This window comes from Panulirus ornatus, chromosome 12, assembly GCF_036320965.1.
Source record: "Panulirus ornatus isolate Po-2019 chromosome 12, ASM3632096v1, whole genome shotgun sequence".
Lineage (NCBI taxonomy): Eukaryota > Metazoa > Arthropoda > Malacostraca > Decapoda > Palinuridae > Panulirus > Panulirus ornatus.
In genome coordinates this window covers 65,190,116-65,209,383 of record NC_092235.1, presented here as the reverse complement: position 1 = coordinate 65,209,383, position 19,268 = coordinate 65,190,116, and the positions used below count along the sequence as shown (strand labels likewise).

The window sequence follows — 19,268 nt, the reverse complement described above, 5'->3', positions numbered from 1 at the left end:
ACATTCAAATCAGTCCTACCAAACCGCATCCCAAAATTCATCAGTTTCCTCACATCACCGACGTCGTCCTGCATACTGCATACTTCACCGACGCCCTCCACACGCTGCATATACTCCCGCTCTGAACAAGTGGTATTTCATTACATACTAAGCCAATATGAACACGAGAGAAGAAAAGTCCAACCCTGCCTGCATCCATCTGCCTTACCTCCCACTGGCTGAGGATGAAAGGAAAAACACTCTTGGATCTGACATCTGCCTCGCCAGCGAGGACTTCTGCCTGAAGTTCGCCAGACCCATTGTGGAGAAGCCCTTCTCCACAGAGTGCAAAGAAATGCAAACAAGAACAGACCCTTGGGTTCCTTTTAAGGTTGTTTGCAAGAAAAATAAGTGGGGAAATAGTTGAGAGAGGACGACAAGGAGTTTACAACCCAGAATCACAACACATGACATTCAATTTGTACCTTGACTTTGACCACCTGTGGATTTAGTCGTGTCAGATGGTAACAATGTATGGTAATAAATGGACTCTAAAGATACTGGTATATAAGCTTACATATACTAAGTAATTTGCATACGTGAAATCAGAATTACACTCAAAAAGTCACCCACATATGCACATTAACCGTAGACTGAAACACATACAAGAACGAACTAATATCTTCCACACAACATCTGTTTTTAACAGGTGTCAACGCGCAAACACATAACCCAAATAAGAATTTCAAAGGATCGTCAACAGCTGCGCCCATATGCCACAGACTGCGAAATCCTGCGTGGTGTGGGCGTGGTGGATTAAGGTGCCAGCTAGAGGTATGGTATAGAAACAAATGAGGTGCCAGCCGTGCGACAGCTGTGCAAATATCACACAGTGTGCGACAGGAAAGCAATAAGGTCTGATAACGGCAAAGGATTCGTATGGGAACTTCCGTTTTCTAATGTAGAAAACGACTTCGACTACACGGGGAACACAACTACTGTTCACTAGTTTTAAGGCAGTGACGTTTGAATGGTGGTAGACCGATGAATAACTGTTACTACCGAGAGTACGATTCTCCCAACACGACGACCCTCTTGAAGATGGATGCTGCGTTTAGGTGAGATCGACCAAGAATCTAGTCTTCAAGACATCAAATGATCCCACAACAAATCACAGAAAGGGTTTTTATATATATATATATATGTATATATATATATATATATATATATATATATATATATATATATATATATATATATAACTATGTATAGATCGAATTATATTTCATGCCAAAGATTAATTGATAATTGTAGACGAAGCCTATGCAGTTTGTCTTTTTTTTACTTCGTACAAACGACTGACAGTAATTTTGCAGAAATAATCAGATCTGAATATTACCCAACATCATTAGTCCAACTTTACTTATACCAATTACAAAACGAAAAGCTTCCAATGATTCAAAATGACAGTTTACATGCAATTTGATTATTAACGTCATAACATCCTGTTAGAAATGAATCTCGTATTAATCTAGAACTATAACCAGAGCTACTCGGGAGTGTTAAAGGTGTTAGTAAAACAAAGTTTGATCCAGGGAGCCTTATTCAAGATCCTTATGGATTCAAGACACTTATAGAAAAAAGTGATAGTCCTTTCAGGCAGGATTAAGCGCGAGACGATATTTCTGGCCATGTCAATTATAACTTATAATTAGTATGATCATCCTCGACACACAGGAGACAAAAGTAACATCTCTCTCTCTCTCTCTCGCCAAATAGGATCACTGCTGAAAATCGTGCCTGACTTTTTACTTGCATACATCCGTGTTGGTTTATCGAGTCAACACAGACAGTAAAGCGAGGTCGGTACTTTGAGCTATGTTACTGCATTTCAAAATTCATTGCTATAGTCTGCAAATGATCCCGTTTAGCATTACACACACACCACAAATTATTTTCTATGCTATTTCTGTGCTTGTTTTTCCTAAAGTTTATTCGATGCATTTCATTTACTACTTTGTTTTTCTCTTTCCTCTTTTCGCCTACTTATTCTTTCCTTGGTGGCCTTTTGGGAAAGAAAATCCTCCATAATAAAGAAAGAAGGAACAAAAAAGGTTATTACATCAATAATCTAATCAGGCTATAACTTTGCATACCAAACTTCCATTTTGTTCTTACATTCGCTCGCTCCTTACAAGGCATAATTCCAAGATTTGTTATTTAATAGGAATGCAAACAATCAGTCAGCCAATATACATCATAAAGACATCACGACAACGTATGGAGGACGACACCTACACACATGGAACGCAAGCTAAACAACGGGGACAGTTTACGACGGTTTTAAACCATTTTGCGAAAAGTATTTACCGGTGTACAGAAATTTTTGCCGTGTTATCGGAACACGACAAAGGTATCTTTCTGGAGCCACTGTTCTAAAGGATGTGGTCGTTGGATAGAACTGATGATTAGAAGACCTCGTTATCATGCATTTTTGTAACAGAATTTTACATGACTCATGAAATATTCACTTAATTCATTAAGCAATTATGTATATATATGGAGCACTCTCAATGGCCAAGTATCCTCTGGAATTTCGAGTTGAAAAGATGATCAAACATAATTGCTCAAAAGTATTTGCAAAATAAACTAGAAAAGTTCAGTTAGTAATTAAGTCTTCATGATTTACAGAGAGAAAAATTTCCCTGAAGTTACGAGCCCTCGGAAGGAAGGAATGAAGTGAAATTTTATGAAAATGACAACCAGCAGATACGGATCCTTTCCAGTCTTTCTCGATTTCTTTAAACGAGGCGAAGATATCATTTCAGGGGCGACTCATCTTAACCCACCACTAACAGTACCGGAGACAAACTTTGTCTTTATTCTTTTCAGTCAGTTTGAAGGAACAACTGTCGTTCTGAGGCATAGGTTCTTTAACAGGCAAGTCTTGGACGAGACAGTTTAGGGAAGACTGTCAGCATTAAAGTCTTGGACGATGTTGTGCGACAGGTCTGTGGTAAAGTCTTGGTTGGTATTGTGTGATACGTCTGTATCTAAGTCTTGGACGATGCTGTCCTTGTAAGGTCTTCGTCTGTTGTTGTATCTCATCTGTGTTCCATCAAGTCGCCTCACTCACTCTCCACTCCTTCACCACAACCCCTACCACACCCTGGATCTCCACCACCGCCTACCCACTCCCACACTGTGTGCATTCTTCTACTGTCTTTGTTTTTCTTCTCGGCCCATGATTCATTTTTCATGCGCATTCTCTACCTATCACCTCTCTCTCTCTCTCTCTCTCTCTCTCTCTCTCTCTCTCTCTCTCTCTCTCTCTCTCTCTCCACACACACACACACCTCCAATTCCCTCTTGTCTCTTCCTTCTCTTGGTCTCTCCCTTCTCCCTACCCACTCCCTCTCTCTCCCCACTATTGTTGGCGCACTCCTCACTCCACTCTCATTCTTGCAGTGGGTTAATGTGTGGCCGCCTCGACCCACCGTCTATGTCAAGCGATTTACGAGCCGGGTAATGAACATGTGGGGAGATTATACTCACCCTGATGGAACGGTCCACATCAACTCCTCACTAAATCTTGCTCTATCCCGTAATGGCCAATCACAAGGAGATTTATATTTTCATTAGGGACATATTACCCTGTATCAGGATCGATCTCAGGCTTGCATTTGTGTTCCCTAATCAGCTGTATTAGGTGGACAAGTTGCCGATAAGTAGTGGTAACTCTGGACTCGAGTGATGTAAGCTGGTACCTTTTCCTTCGGCTAAATACTAGTCATGTACTCGCTATAATGTCTTCAGATTCATCCGAAGCGTACGTTAGGAATAATATGGTTGCGATCTTTTTGATCTGATGCAAGATACTTCTAAACGATGCACTAAAGGTCAGAGTTGAGAGTCATTATGTTTAATTACTTATTTATGGAAGTAATTAGGGTTTTAATTGGTCCACTTTGATGACTTTATTTTTCTAGTTGTGAAAGGCCCCCAGGCTGGGGGGGGACGTGTGCGTGTTGCAACACCGAGGACAGGATAAAAAGCCAACCTGTCTGTCATTGTTATTCCTAACGTGGTTTAGGATTGCGACAGCACACGATTAACGAACGATAAATCAACGAATCTTTACCCTAGTAACTCTCGTTTGATAGAGTTCCTCTCTACTTCAAAGTCTTCTGGAGTTAGTGTTTCACACATTTTTTGCGATCCGGTTCGATACAGTGTTGAGAAATTTCGTGCATATGTTTAAGTTTAAAAAGTTGGTTCGTGTTTCGCCCATAAATTTCAGCAGGGAGGAGGCATTATCATATGCTCCTTGAAATAGAACTATGATAATAGGCGACATCATAGTCATAAAACTTCCTAATACCGTTAGTGGTTCCAGTAGCATCATCACCAGCCAAGTCGGAAAACATCAGAATTAACACAATTACATCAGCAAAACTAAGCTCTGAATATGGAACTTGACGCGACAAAATAAAATACATTTTACATCCGTATGTTCCCGCTTTCATAACAACAACTATTTCTCCTTAAAAAAAAAAAAGGGGAGAAGAGAAAAAAAAGGACCAACCTCGCATTTCTTGTTACATATATCCCCTTACCTGTATATCCCGCTCACGAACTCCCAGATAGCGACGGAACCCCCAAATGCCATGTGAGGACGAAGACCCACTTTTTGAGGAACGTCTCTCTCTTAATTCATACGTCGCGTTTATCGCTCTCGCACAGTCGCGTCTCCGGCCAGGTATTTCCCAGAGGTAGGTTGCGACAGGGTGGTTTATCTGCGCCAGTCAGCAGACGTCGGAGGAGGAGGGAACGTGGGGTCACGTTGATGGATTCTTGGTGATGGGATTTCTCTCTACTTGTCCTTTCTGGGTTCTGAGAAGCGGCTCGTGTATATCCCCAGGTGACACTTGTCTCATTTGTAGAGATATTTTTTTTAAAGTGGGGAGGGAAAGGTTAACGTGTTGGTGGTGTTAAAAATATCATGCGTTTCTGTTTAAAAAGTAAGTGTGTGTGTGTGTGTGTGTGTGTGTGTGTGTGTGTGTGTGTGTGTGTGTAGAGAAAGAGTTAATGTGAATAAAGATGAGGCTATGACGTTTACCAGGGCAGAGAGCCAGGTTGGTTGGAGTGAGAATCTGTATGGAGAGAACTCTGAGGAAGGCTCTAGGTACTTGAGAAATTGATAAGGAAAGAGGTACATGTGGTGGTAAGAAGAATATAGTTAAAGGAGTTGAATGGGATTTGCTAATATGATTTGGACATATTGGGTAGGCAAGTGATGAGAGGCTAAGAGGGCAGATGTGCTATAAGAAGTGGGAGGAACAAGTATTTCGAAAGGGGAGAACGAGGACGAGATGGGGGAAAAAGGCTCATTGAGAAATAGAGGTCTTAACATGTAGGAGGGTGTGAAGCAAGCGTGGCACACTGAATATCATCATAATTAAAGGATCTAATTATGTTCAAGATACAGCTTCCACGACGAAGACACTGGACACCTACTCCTCCCTTGCCCTGCACTCAGCCTACCAAGACGAACACGCATGACACTGCTTGACCTATGGTCTCCGTCAGGGGAGGTGTGGCTAGTTTCTCAGGCGCTGACTCACCTCTGCAAGATCGGGAGTGGTAGGATATATATATGTGTGTACATGTACCATACGTTTTTCTTTTTGTTTTACTGTAAAGTTATTCATAATCCTGTGGCAATTATGTCAAGACAGTCTCCGAGGATTCTTCATTTGTACATTCCCGGACGCCTCCCTCTACACGACGGTCGATAAGGGAGGAGCGTGGCTCCAAAATCCTCCAATCTCTGATGTGGCAGAGAGAGAGAGAGAGAGAGAGAGAGAGAGAGAGAGAGAGAGAGAGAGAGAGAGAGATCCTCAGGCTTGAGATCCAACTGCACTCATCACTCGTCAGGAATAAAGAAGTGTATGTCTTAATTCAGCCGTCCTGATGTAAATACAGAGTTCCCTTGAGGGACTTCAGATTTATGATATAATTAGCCCTAACTACACTAACTAAGGGAGGGACAGGAGGGAGGGAGTTAGGGAGGGAAGGATAATGGAGAAGTCCTTATTAACGGAGGTGGCGAGGAGCTGCCCTGCCCATGTCCACACTCCACGACTTGCGAGGAACAAGAGGTGGAGATGCCTGCCCGCGCCAGACCCTCACACTCCCTTCCATGACAACTACGTTGTTCCTACCCATTAGAATACGACGCAAGGGGCGATTCCTCGACATCCTGCACACAGTATGGGTATTTACTTAATTGTAACACTCAAAATCTCTTAAGAATCCCGGTGAAACATGGCCATTAAGTGTCTTAAAAAGTGGACGAACACCTAGAGCGGGCATTTCACAAAGGCCTGCGGCTGACACTAACGGCCCGCGATATTGGACTTTATTTCCCCGGCTCGTAGAGGTAATGACAATATACGTTGGCAGTTAACTTGCGCCTGTACTTCCCCGACCAATCAGAGCTCTTGTTTAGCTCCGTGGTCAGCCCCGAACAATTATAGGAATCATAAGGTTGAAAACCCACAGTGATTGTTCTAACCTGTAATCATTGTGGGCCCAACCCAGACTGTCAGACCACACAACAGACGCTCCAACCCCCCCACCCGACCACCACCCACCACCCTGACCTTATCCAGCGAGACTCATCGTTATGGACCGATTCTCGCCATACCTCAGTTATTTCTCTATGATTTCTCTTTCTGTCTCTCCTCTTATCCCTGTCTGTCTACTTTTCACCTCACCCACTCATCTCTATTCTCAACCGATCTATCTATCTATTTAATCTATCTCTGTCTCCCTTTCGTTAATCTCCAGTGACGATCTATATAACTTTTCCCTAACTGCGGACCTCCTGATATTACAAGAATACTTTTGTTTACCTTTACTAGCTACGTTTACCTTTACTAGCTATAGATGTACTGCGAACTGGACACTTAGCAACCACACAGTAATTTCTATGGTTTTTGAGAATTTGAAGACAAATGAAGCAAATTGTGGATTCTGAGGAATACGAAGTTTTCGAGATACGCTGAGTGCACCTCTCCCTGCCATACCGAAATCTCGTCTTTCCTTGACACTTCGACTTTCAAAGGAGTCACACCTGGTACTGTTGTCTATCAATAACACGGCGGTTTGCAGGTGTTGAATGGCAAGTGCCGATTTGACGGGTGTTGCATGACGGGGCGCTGAATGACGGACGGTGTGCTTGAAAGAATAGTGAAGACAACGAATTACGGGCGAAAGTTAGAGAGAGCCACTCTTAATGTGGTGATCGAGTGTTGCATTAAAAAGATCTTTAGAATGAAACTGGTAATAATTGACAGGTATTCATGGATGGACGGTGGCTGATGACAAGTGGCGGATGTAAAGTGACGGTTGAAGAACGACGGATGGGAAGTGACAGGTGAAGAATACTGGGAAACGAGTAACGCGTGAAGTAGAGTGTGTGTGTGTACAGTATCTTCAAGAAAATACGTCATACGTCACAATGCTGAATAACAAGACGAATAAGACTTGTCCTCTGATTGGTTGGTTGTTTGGGCTTTAGGCCTATCAAATGCCAGGGTCACAGAGGCTCTTATTAATATACATCTATACACACAGGACATAACATGAAAGTAAGCAAGGAACTTATTAAAAGAAGATGTAGCGATGTGCCTTGGTGGCAAAGGAGTGGCGGATAAATGGGACAGTAACCGAGGACATGGTTAATGCAGACAGCATACATAAATTCATAGATGTATGATATGCATGTTAGTAGAGGAAGTTTACAAGACGTGAGATCCCACGTGTGTAAAACTCCCTTCCCGGACAGAGCTAATGGATGATTATAAACACGTAATATCGAAAAGGATACACTGTTTCAACTTGACCTTTAGAACGTCCATTTTCGCAAGTTGAGTTTCTTTCGCTAATAAGACAAGAGAGAGAGAGAGTTTCCTATGGTCTGGAAGATATGCCAAGAAACCTGGGTCACTTTTCCACCCACTGAAGAACCCTTTACTAACGCAAGACGTGAAAGAAGATTCACAAACCTGTGTGATACGGGGAGCAGCTCATGTTCACTCCTCATCCCGACGCAGCGAAGGTTTAGAGAGCAATGTGGTGTGTTATGTAGCCACCAGACCTCTGGAATGCAAGAGAATCAGCATTATGTATGTATATATATATATATATATATATATATATATATATATATATATATATATATATATATATATACATATATGTATATATATGTATATGTATTACCCCGGCCTTGCGCATAACACTTTATGCAAACACCCCAAATATGCGTGACTAACGTTCTTAAGTTCGTAACACAAAGTAAATACCACGGCTATGTCATCCATCCCTACAGCACCCAACTTGTCCCCCCCCAACACACACCCCGAGTCAAAGCGGCATTAAACACCCCCCGAAGACTTCGTCGTCAGTAAGATGCACACCCTTTAGAATCTACGAGAGAAATTCACCCTTCGTGACTTTCCCCTTGGGGAGATTAGTGTATAGAGCGTGTTTATTATTTATTTACGCCCAGAGAGTCACGGTTGACGGGATTAGTTGATGACGGGGAGAGAGAGAGAGAGAGAGAGAGAGAGAGAGAGAGAGAGAGAGAGAGAGAGAGAGAGAGAGAGTGAGTGAGTCTCGCCAGCAGCAGCAGCAGCAGCAGCAGTGGTTCTAAACATCTATAACCCGAACACGAGGTCCATTATCTTTCCCTCCTCCTCCTCCTCCTCCATACGTGAATCAGATTCTACGATAAGCTATAACCTATTATACAAGAGGGACGAGAACGCTAGCCGTGTGTGTGTGTGTGTGTGTGTGTGTGTGTGTGTGTGTGTGTGTGTGTAAGTCTAACTAACCCTCGAGCGAGAGCACCTCCTCCAGCGAAGGTAGGAAGCAGGAGGTCGACAGGTGAAGGTTTGGTGAACCTCTCGCTGTTTACGTCGAGGTAATACGGTACACGGAGGAGGTTCACAAAGCTCTTCTATCTGATTTGTGATCGGCGTTGGCCGGTCTGATCCCTTATATCCCCCTCGACCCTGTTCCCTGGCCACCTCTTTAGTGAGTCCGTCAGGACGTCATGAAGTTGGATTGGCAGATGTCCTGGGTCGGTTATTTGTTTGTGTGTGTGTGTGTGTGTGTGTGTGTGTGTGTGTGTGTGTGTGTGTGTGTGTGTGCTTGTCCCATTTTCCGTCCTGGCTATCCCTTTGGCTCTCTCTCTCTCTCTCTCTCTCTCTCTCTCTCTCTCTCTCTCAATGGAGATGAATGCCATAGTTTTCATGGCCTTGAATAATTAACACACACACACATATATATATATATATATATATATATATATATATATATATATATATATATATATATATATATATATTAGTGTGTGTGTGTATTGGTGTGTACAAAGCACCCTATCGGGGCAGGACCCTTGTCTCTGTCGTAATAATTACAGAACAAAACAAAAACTGATCATTAGCATGAAAAAGAATCGGACACAAACCTAACCGACCTTGAATCAAGATTTGAACTTCACAAAGAGTGTCTGAACCCACGCGAAACACCCGGGGACCTTTGTAAATTGAGACGCAGTATCTTCCTTGTTTCTGAAGATGCTGAAAGATCCAGAGATAACCGAGGGTCAGAGGTCACGAGCCTCAGCATGGTGGTGGTGTGTGATGCTGAGGAGGTCCCAACACGCGTGATCTTTCTCATCTCATGGATACGGAGACGAGAACACAATGTCTTACAGCTACAGAGACGAGAACACAACATTTTACAGCTACAGAGACGAGAACACAATATTTTACAGCTAAAGGGACGAGAACACAATATTTTACAGCTAAAGGGACGAGAACACAATATTTTACAGCTAAAAGGACGAGAACACAACATTTTATAGCTCCAGAGACGGAGAACACTATTTTACAGCTAAAGAGACGAGAACACAACATTTTAAGTTGTACATAGATATATGTTTCTACTCCGCTTCATTATCTATTCCTGATAAATATCACCTCTGAATACCATTGTAAAACGGCACGTTGCCATATATCGTGAGGGACCATTGTCATCGAACTGAAAGAACATACAGAGCGACAGGTGATGATACTGCCATATAGGTTCTGAGGATGGGTGAACACACCATACGAAAGTAAGTATTGCTCGGATACTTAGTGGAGATGAAAAGAAAGGGTACAGGGATGTCAGCAGACCTACAGCTCTTTACAGGAGAGGCAGAACGTATTTATCTATGGCTTTGATGACAATGATACTGATGATGGTAGAAGATAGGTCGATGAAGACGGAAGAGATGGTTAATACAGTGTTATACAGCGTTTTGATGTGACGACAAAAGCTATAGTTCCTTGCCACGAGGTAAAATCTCAAAAGAGGGAATTACAGAGTTGTGGAAAGGTACAACTGTGTTTTGTATATGGAGTCAGAATGTATGCAGCTGTGTTACATGCGCTGGATGAACGTGCATGGGAGGAGAGACAAGGTTTACGAAGGTAACATGTTAAGGTGGAACGTGAATAAGGAAAATATGGTGATCAAGTCCGTTATACATATAGAGGCCACGAACACGTATGTTACTTGGGTGTGTAGGTGTGTTTGAAATGGAGGCGTTGTGTGTACAGAGAAGGTAAGGTAAGGTGTGTGTGTGTGTGTGTGTGTGTGTGTGTGTGTGTGTGGGTGGGTGGGTGGGTGGGTTTGTTGGAGGATGGGGAGGCCTGAGGTGTACCAGGGAGGAGGAGGAGAGAGGGCGGAACGTTGCGTGCGCAGGTCCTGGCTCTCGTGCAGTGGTTAAGAAACTGTGGACACAAAGATTACGGGGTATAGGTTTCCATCATGACCCTCGCGACCATCAGGACAGTGAACCAAGTGGGACGAGGGTCCCTCATTGTTGCCAGTGGGTGGTGGTGGGTCTTGTGTGTCACTAGATGGTGTATGTAGGTCCCTCGGTGTTACTAGTGGGCAGTGGTGAGCCCTGATTGTCACTAGTGGGTGTATGTAGGTTCCTCAGTTTTGCTAGTGGGTGTTGGTGGGTCCCGAGTTTCACTAGTGGGTGTACGTAGTTCCTTCAGTATTACTAGTGGGCCGTGATGGGTCCCAGAGTATCGCTAGTGGGTGTGTGTAGGTCCCTCAGTGTTGCTAGTGGGTATTGGTTGCGCTTGAATGAGTACTAGGGTTCTTCAGTGTCACTCGGTGGGTGCTGATGGATTCCAACTCCCTCACTATTCCGAGGGTGGAGGTGGGAGAGCAGACAAAGCGGCTGGGGATTTCTAAAATTAGTGTGTCAGCGGTGAAACTTTCGCAGTGCCAAATTCTAATTGGCGAGATAAGCTGGTTTGAAGGCCCACGAGTCAAAACAGGTTTGATGATCTTTCTTTCTCTTCCTCCTGGGGCATTGACAGAGAGAGAGAGAGAGAGAGAGAGAGAGAGAGAGAGAGAGAGAGAGAGAGAGAGAGGAAACTCGTTCCTACGACTCTTCTCCCACCTCCCCCAGTCACTTCCTCGGCTGATCTGGAAGGACATTACACAAACTCGCTCAGGTTCAGAAGAGTTCCCGCCGGGCTCTCGAGTGTAACACCTAAGAGGTCAAGGTTCAGCTTGTGGTAATTGGCCACACTGACCTCAGACACACGATCGGGTCAGGATGACCATCTCCGGGGAACTACAATTGTCTTTCACCTCGGGGGCACAGAACTAGAGTTCTCATCCTCCTCAATCTAGTGGCCTCTGCTCTCTCTAGGTTAGATTTAAGTCTCCGATCACGACCCTGTATGACCCAACCAATGCAAAATTGTCCCAACTTTCTTCTGGTGACCTAGAATGACTTTTCATCACCAGGCGACTAGTGTTTAAAGTTGAGGGACATAATGCTTGACTTAGATTATCTATTTTGTCAATCATCCTGGAAGTAGATATCAAGCAGTCAAAAGTTTTTTTTTCCTCAAAAGCATTACTTTTCTATAGATTTATATGGAGTCTACCACATGATATTTCATCTTATGTTTGTAAACACGAAACTACATGAAAAATACAGATACCTTGGAACAAGAAGTTTTCAACAGAGGGATAAAATACACCAGACAACGCAAAGAAAAGTATCCAATGGCTAATTTAGTCCCCAAAGCAAAATGCAAATCTCAATCACTTTTTCCGTTTGCAGACCAACTAAACGAAGCAGACTTATTTAGAACATTAAACTTCCTCGTACGATTGATAGAAACTGGCATGACAGTCTGGGCATCAGCAGGAAGTGAACTCGACTCATTACCATCTGTGGTCCTCTCTTCCCTACGTAAACGCTCACGTCTGACATTATACACGTGAAAGCCAGTCCACCTAGCCTCTCAGACCTTAACCATACGCCCCATTTTCAGAATTACAGATACAGGAAGGGAATATTACAGTCTTCCCCTCAGATAGACGGATAGGAACCCATCCCCCCCTAAAGTCACGCATTTTTGGACTATCCAAACGGAGTTTTGTCCAGGCTCGAACCCCGACTATCCTCATGAGGTTTCGTTCGCCCGCCTCGCTGATTACAGGCCATCCACCTTGTATCTCACGGTTATTTGGAAAGCTGCCATGGTGTACGCACGGCCTAGTGGTTTTAATCACTGAAGGGTTCAATTTTGTTTGGTGATCCCGTGGTAGCGGTGAGGGATGTGTCCTGCAGGAGGAGCCGACTACCCCCTAGCCCTCGTGGACGAGAGGTCTCGCTCGCTGCTGGATTTAAGAGAGCATCGCTTGCCCTCACCGTGTACCCAACCCCGAAGTCTGGAGCCTCACACGCCCGTCACTTCCAGGGATGGGATGGCGCTGGAATGCCCACAAAGGTTGCCCCCACTCCCAGATCCGCCAGAGTTTCCAGAAACTGTACTTCTTTCACAGATGTGTTAGTCAAACGGGTTCTACCGGCTACAGCATGAAGTAGTGTGGTTTAAACGCGATTTTAGTGAAAAAACAAAAACTGAAATTTCCCGAGAGATGATCATTTCTCTAAGATGTTTGAAAGATACACGATGTTTTCTCGTTTTATAATATATATATATATTAGACCCTTTTCTTTCCGCCAACCGATACCCCGCTGTTCCCGGAGACAGATCTCTGGTTTAACATTTTCCAGTGTAATAGTTTAATTTGGAAAACCCTTTTTAGTCCAGGCCCCCCCCAAAGGCGGACAACTTGGCAGTATGTTGTCAAGGGAACTGGTGCCTGTCAAGCGTGACTTGGGAGTCCTGCTGTGTCCAGAGAGTGAGCATGGGAGTTGGACAGATCTGTTGACCGAGGTGGCTGGCTGGCTACATAACTTGCTGGGAATGGCACATGTCTACTACCTGTACCATATATATATATATATATATATATATATATATATATATATATATATATATATATATATATATATATATATATATTCATACTATTCGCCATTTCCCGCGTCAGCAAGGTGGCGTTAAGAACAGAGGACTGAGCCTTTGAGTCCAATCCCTTTTGATGCACAACTTTATCTTCATGAACTATGAGTCACCTCGCCTCCTACTATTCCCAGACTATAGGCTCCTCAGCACACAGCCCCCGACGTCTCTCCTGGCTAGTGACCGTGCCACCTCTTGACCTCCTGTGTTTAGTGCCAGTTCACGAGAATCTCCGTAAGTCAAAACCTGTGTCGACCTAAACCTCAATTCTTCCTATGCATCGTCAGTACCATGGCCGACAGTGTTCAAGACCCCCCGTCACCATTTAGACTTCTCTCAACCATCGAATGCAGTCGACACCACCATTAATAATAAAGTCCTCAATAATCCTTTCCAGTTCTCCACTTGACAGTAATACCAAGAGTGACGCTCTCCAGGTTTCTTACAGAATCCCGTTCTTCCTGTTCTGCTGTTACCCACTACGGGAAAGGAATAAGAATTGTTGTGGAATATCTTCATCACGAGAGATGAAACCACGCAAAAGATATATCAAAATTTGTGAGCGTGTGTGTGTGTGTGTGTGTGTGTGTGTGTGTGTGTGTGTCGGGACAGAGAGAAAGGTTTCACTCCTTCAGCACTTGGCAAGACTGCGTCGAGCTACGCATGCGTGGACTGCTCTCGCGGACCAATTATCATGCACTTAATGACCTGCATTATCCGACTGGGAAAAAAAGTTGATTACAAAGCTGAGTATTGTAATTTCCAGTAAATACAGTGATCATTGGAGTCGCATCTGTTTGTGCCGAATTTTCGTCTCACCAGCGGACGCTCGAGAGATGAGTTTCTTTTTCTAAACCTCCAGTTAAGCTGTAACGTTTTCCTGTGTGATTCACATTACTCAGTTTAATCCAACAAAGGCAAATGAACATGGATATCTGACGTATGAATGCCATCCGGTACTCGAATATGTCTATGTTGATCGAAGAGTTAAAGCTGTTCAAAGCCAATACTTTTCCCCATGATTCTGAATATGAAAAGGGATTGAACACATGACTATATTTCGTAGGTATATTTCTTCTTTATCTTATGTAGATAGGTTTCTAGATTTTCCCAAATAATGCACTCGTACTCGAAAATCTTTTTCCTCCAAATTTTCAAATTCATAATCCTTATACGACAAAGTAATTATTATCATTTTGATATACTTCAGCTTGATTAAAACTCGGAAAAAGATAAATTTTGAACTTTCAGCGACATTCTAAACTTACAACCAAGTAAATTAATGGCGAGCTGATCTTAACCGACTTTAAAGTTATCGATGGGCCGACCCAGACGTCTGCATCATTCCTGATGTCTGTGGATGAAGGTATGACTGAATGGGCTACCAGAAGCTGGTAGTGAAATGAGTAGTTCTGATGGTACCAATGGTGCTTCCCATCCATAGTGGTGACTGAGCAGCAGTAGATATCGTAATTTATGGCGATTTTAACGAAGGCAACAGTCGAGGTGATTGTGGTAATTATGAAGATGGTGGTAGTAGTTGTAGTAGTAGTATATACAAAAGGAATTCAAACAGCAACAGATATGATTGGGTCCTTTCCATGCTGTTTGTGATAGCGGAAGATACCAGAAATGCACAGACCAGTGTGATGAAAAATAGTAGTAGTAGTAGAAGTAGTGATAAAGAAAGCGGTAGTGATAATGACAGAGAACATGATGATGAGGTTGATAATGATGCTAACTCTACTTTCACCACCACCACCACCATCATCATCCTGGTTGTGACTGGCCTGTACGAAGCCAGCATCCATAACCAGCCAAGACCGCGAGAAGGGTAAGGGAGGGGCACGTCTTGGGTGGCAAGTTGCAGCGATCATCTTGACGAGGCTGGTCTCTGGTTGAATGCTGATTGATCCATCCCACCGAGTGTTCCCTTAAAGGTCGCTAGTTTCTTCCTTTCCCGATTAAAATCGTCGCTGGAATTCGGTCAACAAGTCTTTTAGGCGAGGAAGATATCTGTACCGATATTGAAATCCTATTGTATGAAAAAGTCTTCCTTCTGTCTGTGTAGAAAAAGGCAGACGAAATTGCCTGCGCACGATGACTAACCCCAGTACACAGTTGCCAATGATTCATCCATTTCCTTGGCAGGATAGAAATTGCTGGTTACTAGAAAAGTATACTGTTGTGCGAGATGGATGTGCCGGCAATATGGAAGACATGAAGAGGAGAATTGGCGATGGCGAGGAAATATACCACTGAACAATGTTATTCCGCCGTTTTCCTCCCTCCCTAGAAATACAGGAGGGACCAGAGGAGGCAGATCTGTTAATGTGGAAACAGAAGCATTGGAGTATTTCTACTATAGGACAATAATAGCCGAGAAAAAAAACTATATATATATATATATATATATATATATATATATATATATATATAAATGTCCCACCTTACATTACCTCCCTTCTTGCCTTTTCACCATCTTTCCATCCCTCGCTGTTTCTCCACCATACCATCCTCCCTCACTACATCCCCAACTTTTCCTCCCTCCGTCAGTTCCTCCCTGCTCCTCCACCATCCATCCCTCCCCCCTCCACATATGCATGAGAGAACAGACACGAAAAAGATACGTGAAATTTTTTTCCCACTCTCGCCAAAATGACTCGATACACTCTTTTACAGCTTCATCTGTAATAATGTTCTCACTCGAAAACGAAATTCTTTTACAGAAATGAAAGATACACACACATGCAAATTATTCATACTTATAGAAATATTCCAATTTGCAGAAAATATTTTGAAAAAAAAAAATCACCGAAATATAAACTATTCACATTTGCCAAATTTTTCACACATGCAAAGATATTCATGGTTGCAAATATATTTACAGCCGAAAAAGTATTCACTCTTGCAAATCATTTACACCCTCTAAAAATACACAGACTTCTAGAAATACTTTTACCGTCAAAAATACCCTCAATTAAAAAGGAAAAATGGAAAAACATGCAAACTCATAAACGTTCTCTAAAACATACAGTATTTCAGATTGCTGTTTTGAAAAATACAAACCGTTTCAGAAATACACTGATTAAAATGCAATCACTTGCGCGCGCGCACACACACACGTGCACACACACACACACACACACACAGAACTGGCTTAGGCTAGTGTGTGTGTGTGTGTGTGTGTGTGTGTGTGTGTGTGTGTGTGTGTGTGTACGGAAACTGCGAGTGAAGAGTCACGTTTGGGCAAAGGTGTATCATCGTCAGTTGACAAAAGAGAGTATAGTCTCGTGAAAGAACTTTTTAAAGGAGTCCGTCTTCTCCCTGCTACAGAGCGTAGCGCAGCAGCCTTGGAGCTATAAGAGCCTCTTTGCAAAAAGGATCCAAAGATCACACTACACCCTCTCAGAAGAAATGTCTTGGGTAGGTTATAAACTATACAAACTAGAAGAATTTCTCCCTGTGCCGCCACCCCACACAACACACACACACACACACACATCGTCTCTCCCTCCTCCCAGGGCTGTGAACCTCAGCCAAGATGCTAGTGACATTGACTGATATATACATCACGTACATACGACCCCGTCACTGGACAGGTTGATGAATAGACAGACAGTCAAACAAATAGACAGCTGACCAGACGACTAAGCAGACAAATAGAATTAAGATGTGTATACATTTTTTTTTTTTACTACCAACGTCATTTACTCACAGAAGAGCTGGTTTATGTTGTATAAATTATCATAACATGTGGAGATTAACTGCCTTGGCATAGTTTCAGCACATGGGATGAGAGTTTAGAATATATGAAGCTGGGGCAAGAGGAATTGCACGATAAATTACACACTTACAATACCTTAAGAGTAAAACACCGCAGACCAGAAGGTGGCTAAAATTCTGGCAAAGAATAGGAAAGGAAAAATCTCTCTCTCTCTCTCTCTCTCCATCATTCTTCTCCTAAACGTCACCCGTCATAGAAAAAAAAAATCTACCAACACTACACACAGACACAGGCTGCGGTGTGAGTTTGTATGCATACATACATAGGAAGAAAGACGTGGTGCATTTATACCTCTCTATTCTAATGTTCTTTTCCCCCTACATGATGCGATTTACACACACACACACACATATATATATATATATATATATATATATATATATATATATATATATATATATATATATATATATATATAAACTTCACAGAGGTGACGTATCTCTGCCTCGTGAGCATATTAGATCACATCTCCCACACACCATAACATCTGAGGATGGCCTATGTCAGTGGTGCTCCGGTGGTAATCAATGGTAAGAGTTGCTTCCTCTGTCGATCTACGATGGTGAAGAAAGTGTTGGTGGGTAAGTTATATATATCATCTGTTCTCTCTGCTCACAGGCTGGAATTTACTTGCAAAACTTCTCTAATTGTGAGTGTCTCCGAGACGTCACAAAGATGGACTATGCCAATTTAGCAGATGAGATGAACACAGACAAATAATGTCTACAGGGTTTTCTTGATGTTAAATGGACCAGCCAAATGGGCGAGATTGGTAAAGAGAATTTATGCCTGCGGACTTAAAAGTCCAGTTTCAACTCTTATGGGATGATGAGAGTTATCTTCAAGTCCTGAATTGCAATAATGATACTGAAAACTGATGAATGATGATACACATCATAATCATCACTATAAGTGTTAGTTGTAGTAGATGGTAATACATTATCACAGATTCTATCACTAATGAATATGACATTCTAATCCATTATCTAGTCGCCAAATGTCTTTGAGGAGAGAGAAACATTTTTTGAGATTGACTAGACCATCACTACGTATTAGAAGTGGTAGTCGATGATTTACCCAAATGGCCCTGGAACGCGACGGGTGTTGCCCTGGAACACCATGGTACGGCTCTAGATCACAAAGGTACAGCCCTGTTGTATGGTGGCCTGGCGAAGCCCTCCTACCCAAGGATCGTACCTGTTGTGCTTAAGGGTTGATCCGTCTTCGTGCTCAGGGGGTCATAACCGTCGTGCTCAAGGGGTCAAAACAAGGGGTCCAACAGGAGGAGGAGGAGGAGGGGGTCCAAGAAGAAGGAGGAGGAAGTCTCGGCCACGCATGGGCCAACAGGGGTTTCGCTCCTCCCTGGTCACATGGCAATTATGACCTTCGTAATGACTAGTATCAGCTGCCAAGGACCAGTCTTCAGATTTTATAACTACCAACAATTTCAGTGGCTGTCGTTATCTAAAGCCCTCGTTCCTTACCTCCTAAGAGGCGGATGACTGGCTAATTCTCCCGTTTTTTGTGTCAATAACACCGAGCTTAAAAGCAGGTTATCGGCTCTTAATCTGGCGGTTTCCGACCAGAAGCAGTGATCGAGGTGGGCGCCACCTGCTGCCCTGAATCATTCAGTGTATCATCATACAGTTCCTGAAATCAATTTACACGTTGTTTTCAATCAGGGAACGAGGAAATTTCTATGATTCCTCTGTCTTTGGTATATCGGTCGAAGGACATAAAAATAGGGGAAAAAAAAGGCCAATATGAAATCAAGAGAATGAGAAAAGGAATTGACAGAGGAGATACTTATAGGGATTGTAATTGAAATGTTGCAGAGAATTATTTGAAGATAATTTCACGTGTGTGTGTGTGTGTGTGTGTGTGTGTGTGTGCGTGTGTAGCATCAAGCGATTGGCGTACACGAAGATTTGGGACACTTCAGTGAATCAGAGAAAGAAGTCTTCAACGGTTAACGGCCAACTTTGCCCTGCGTATACAGAGATCAACTCCAGTGGATGATCAAACCTGTGATA

General features: G+C 43.0%; 1 protein-coding gene across 3 annotated transcripts in view; it reads right to left on the bottom strand.

Annotated features, from left to right (window-relative positions):
- The window catches only part of LOC139751761 (uncharacterized), a 95,508-nt gene that overhangs the window by 12,219 nt on the left and 64,021 nt on the right, over positions 1–19,268 (bottom strand). For all 3 annotated transcript variants that reach the window (XR_011713417.1, XR_011713418.1, XM_071667308.1), the window contains exon 3: positions 8,052–8,145. Coding sequence is in view for 1 of the 3 variants with exons in the window: in XM_071667308.1 (XP_071523409.1) it covers positions 8,052–8,145 (94 nt within the window). In the remaining 2 variants the exon portion in view is untranslated. The remainder of the gene's footprint in view (positions 1–8,051; positions 8,146–19,268) is intronic.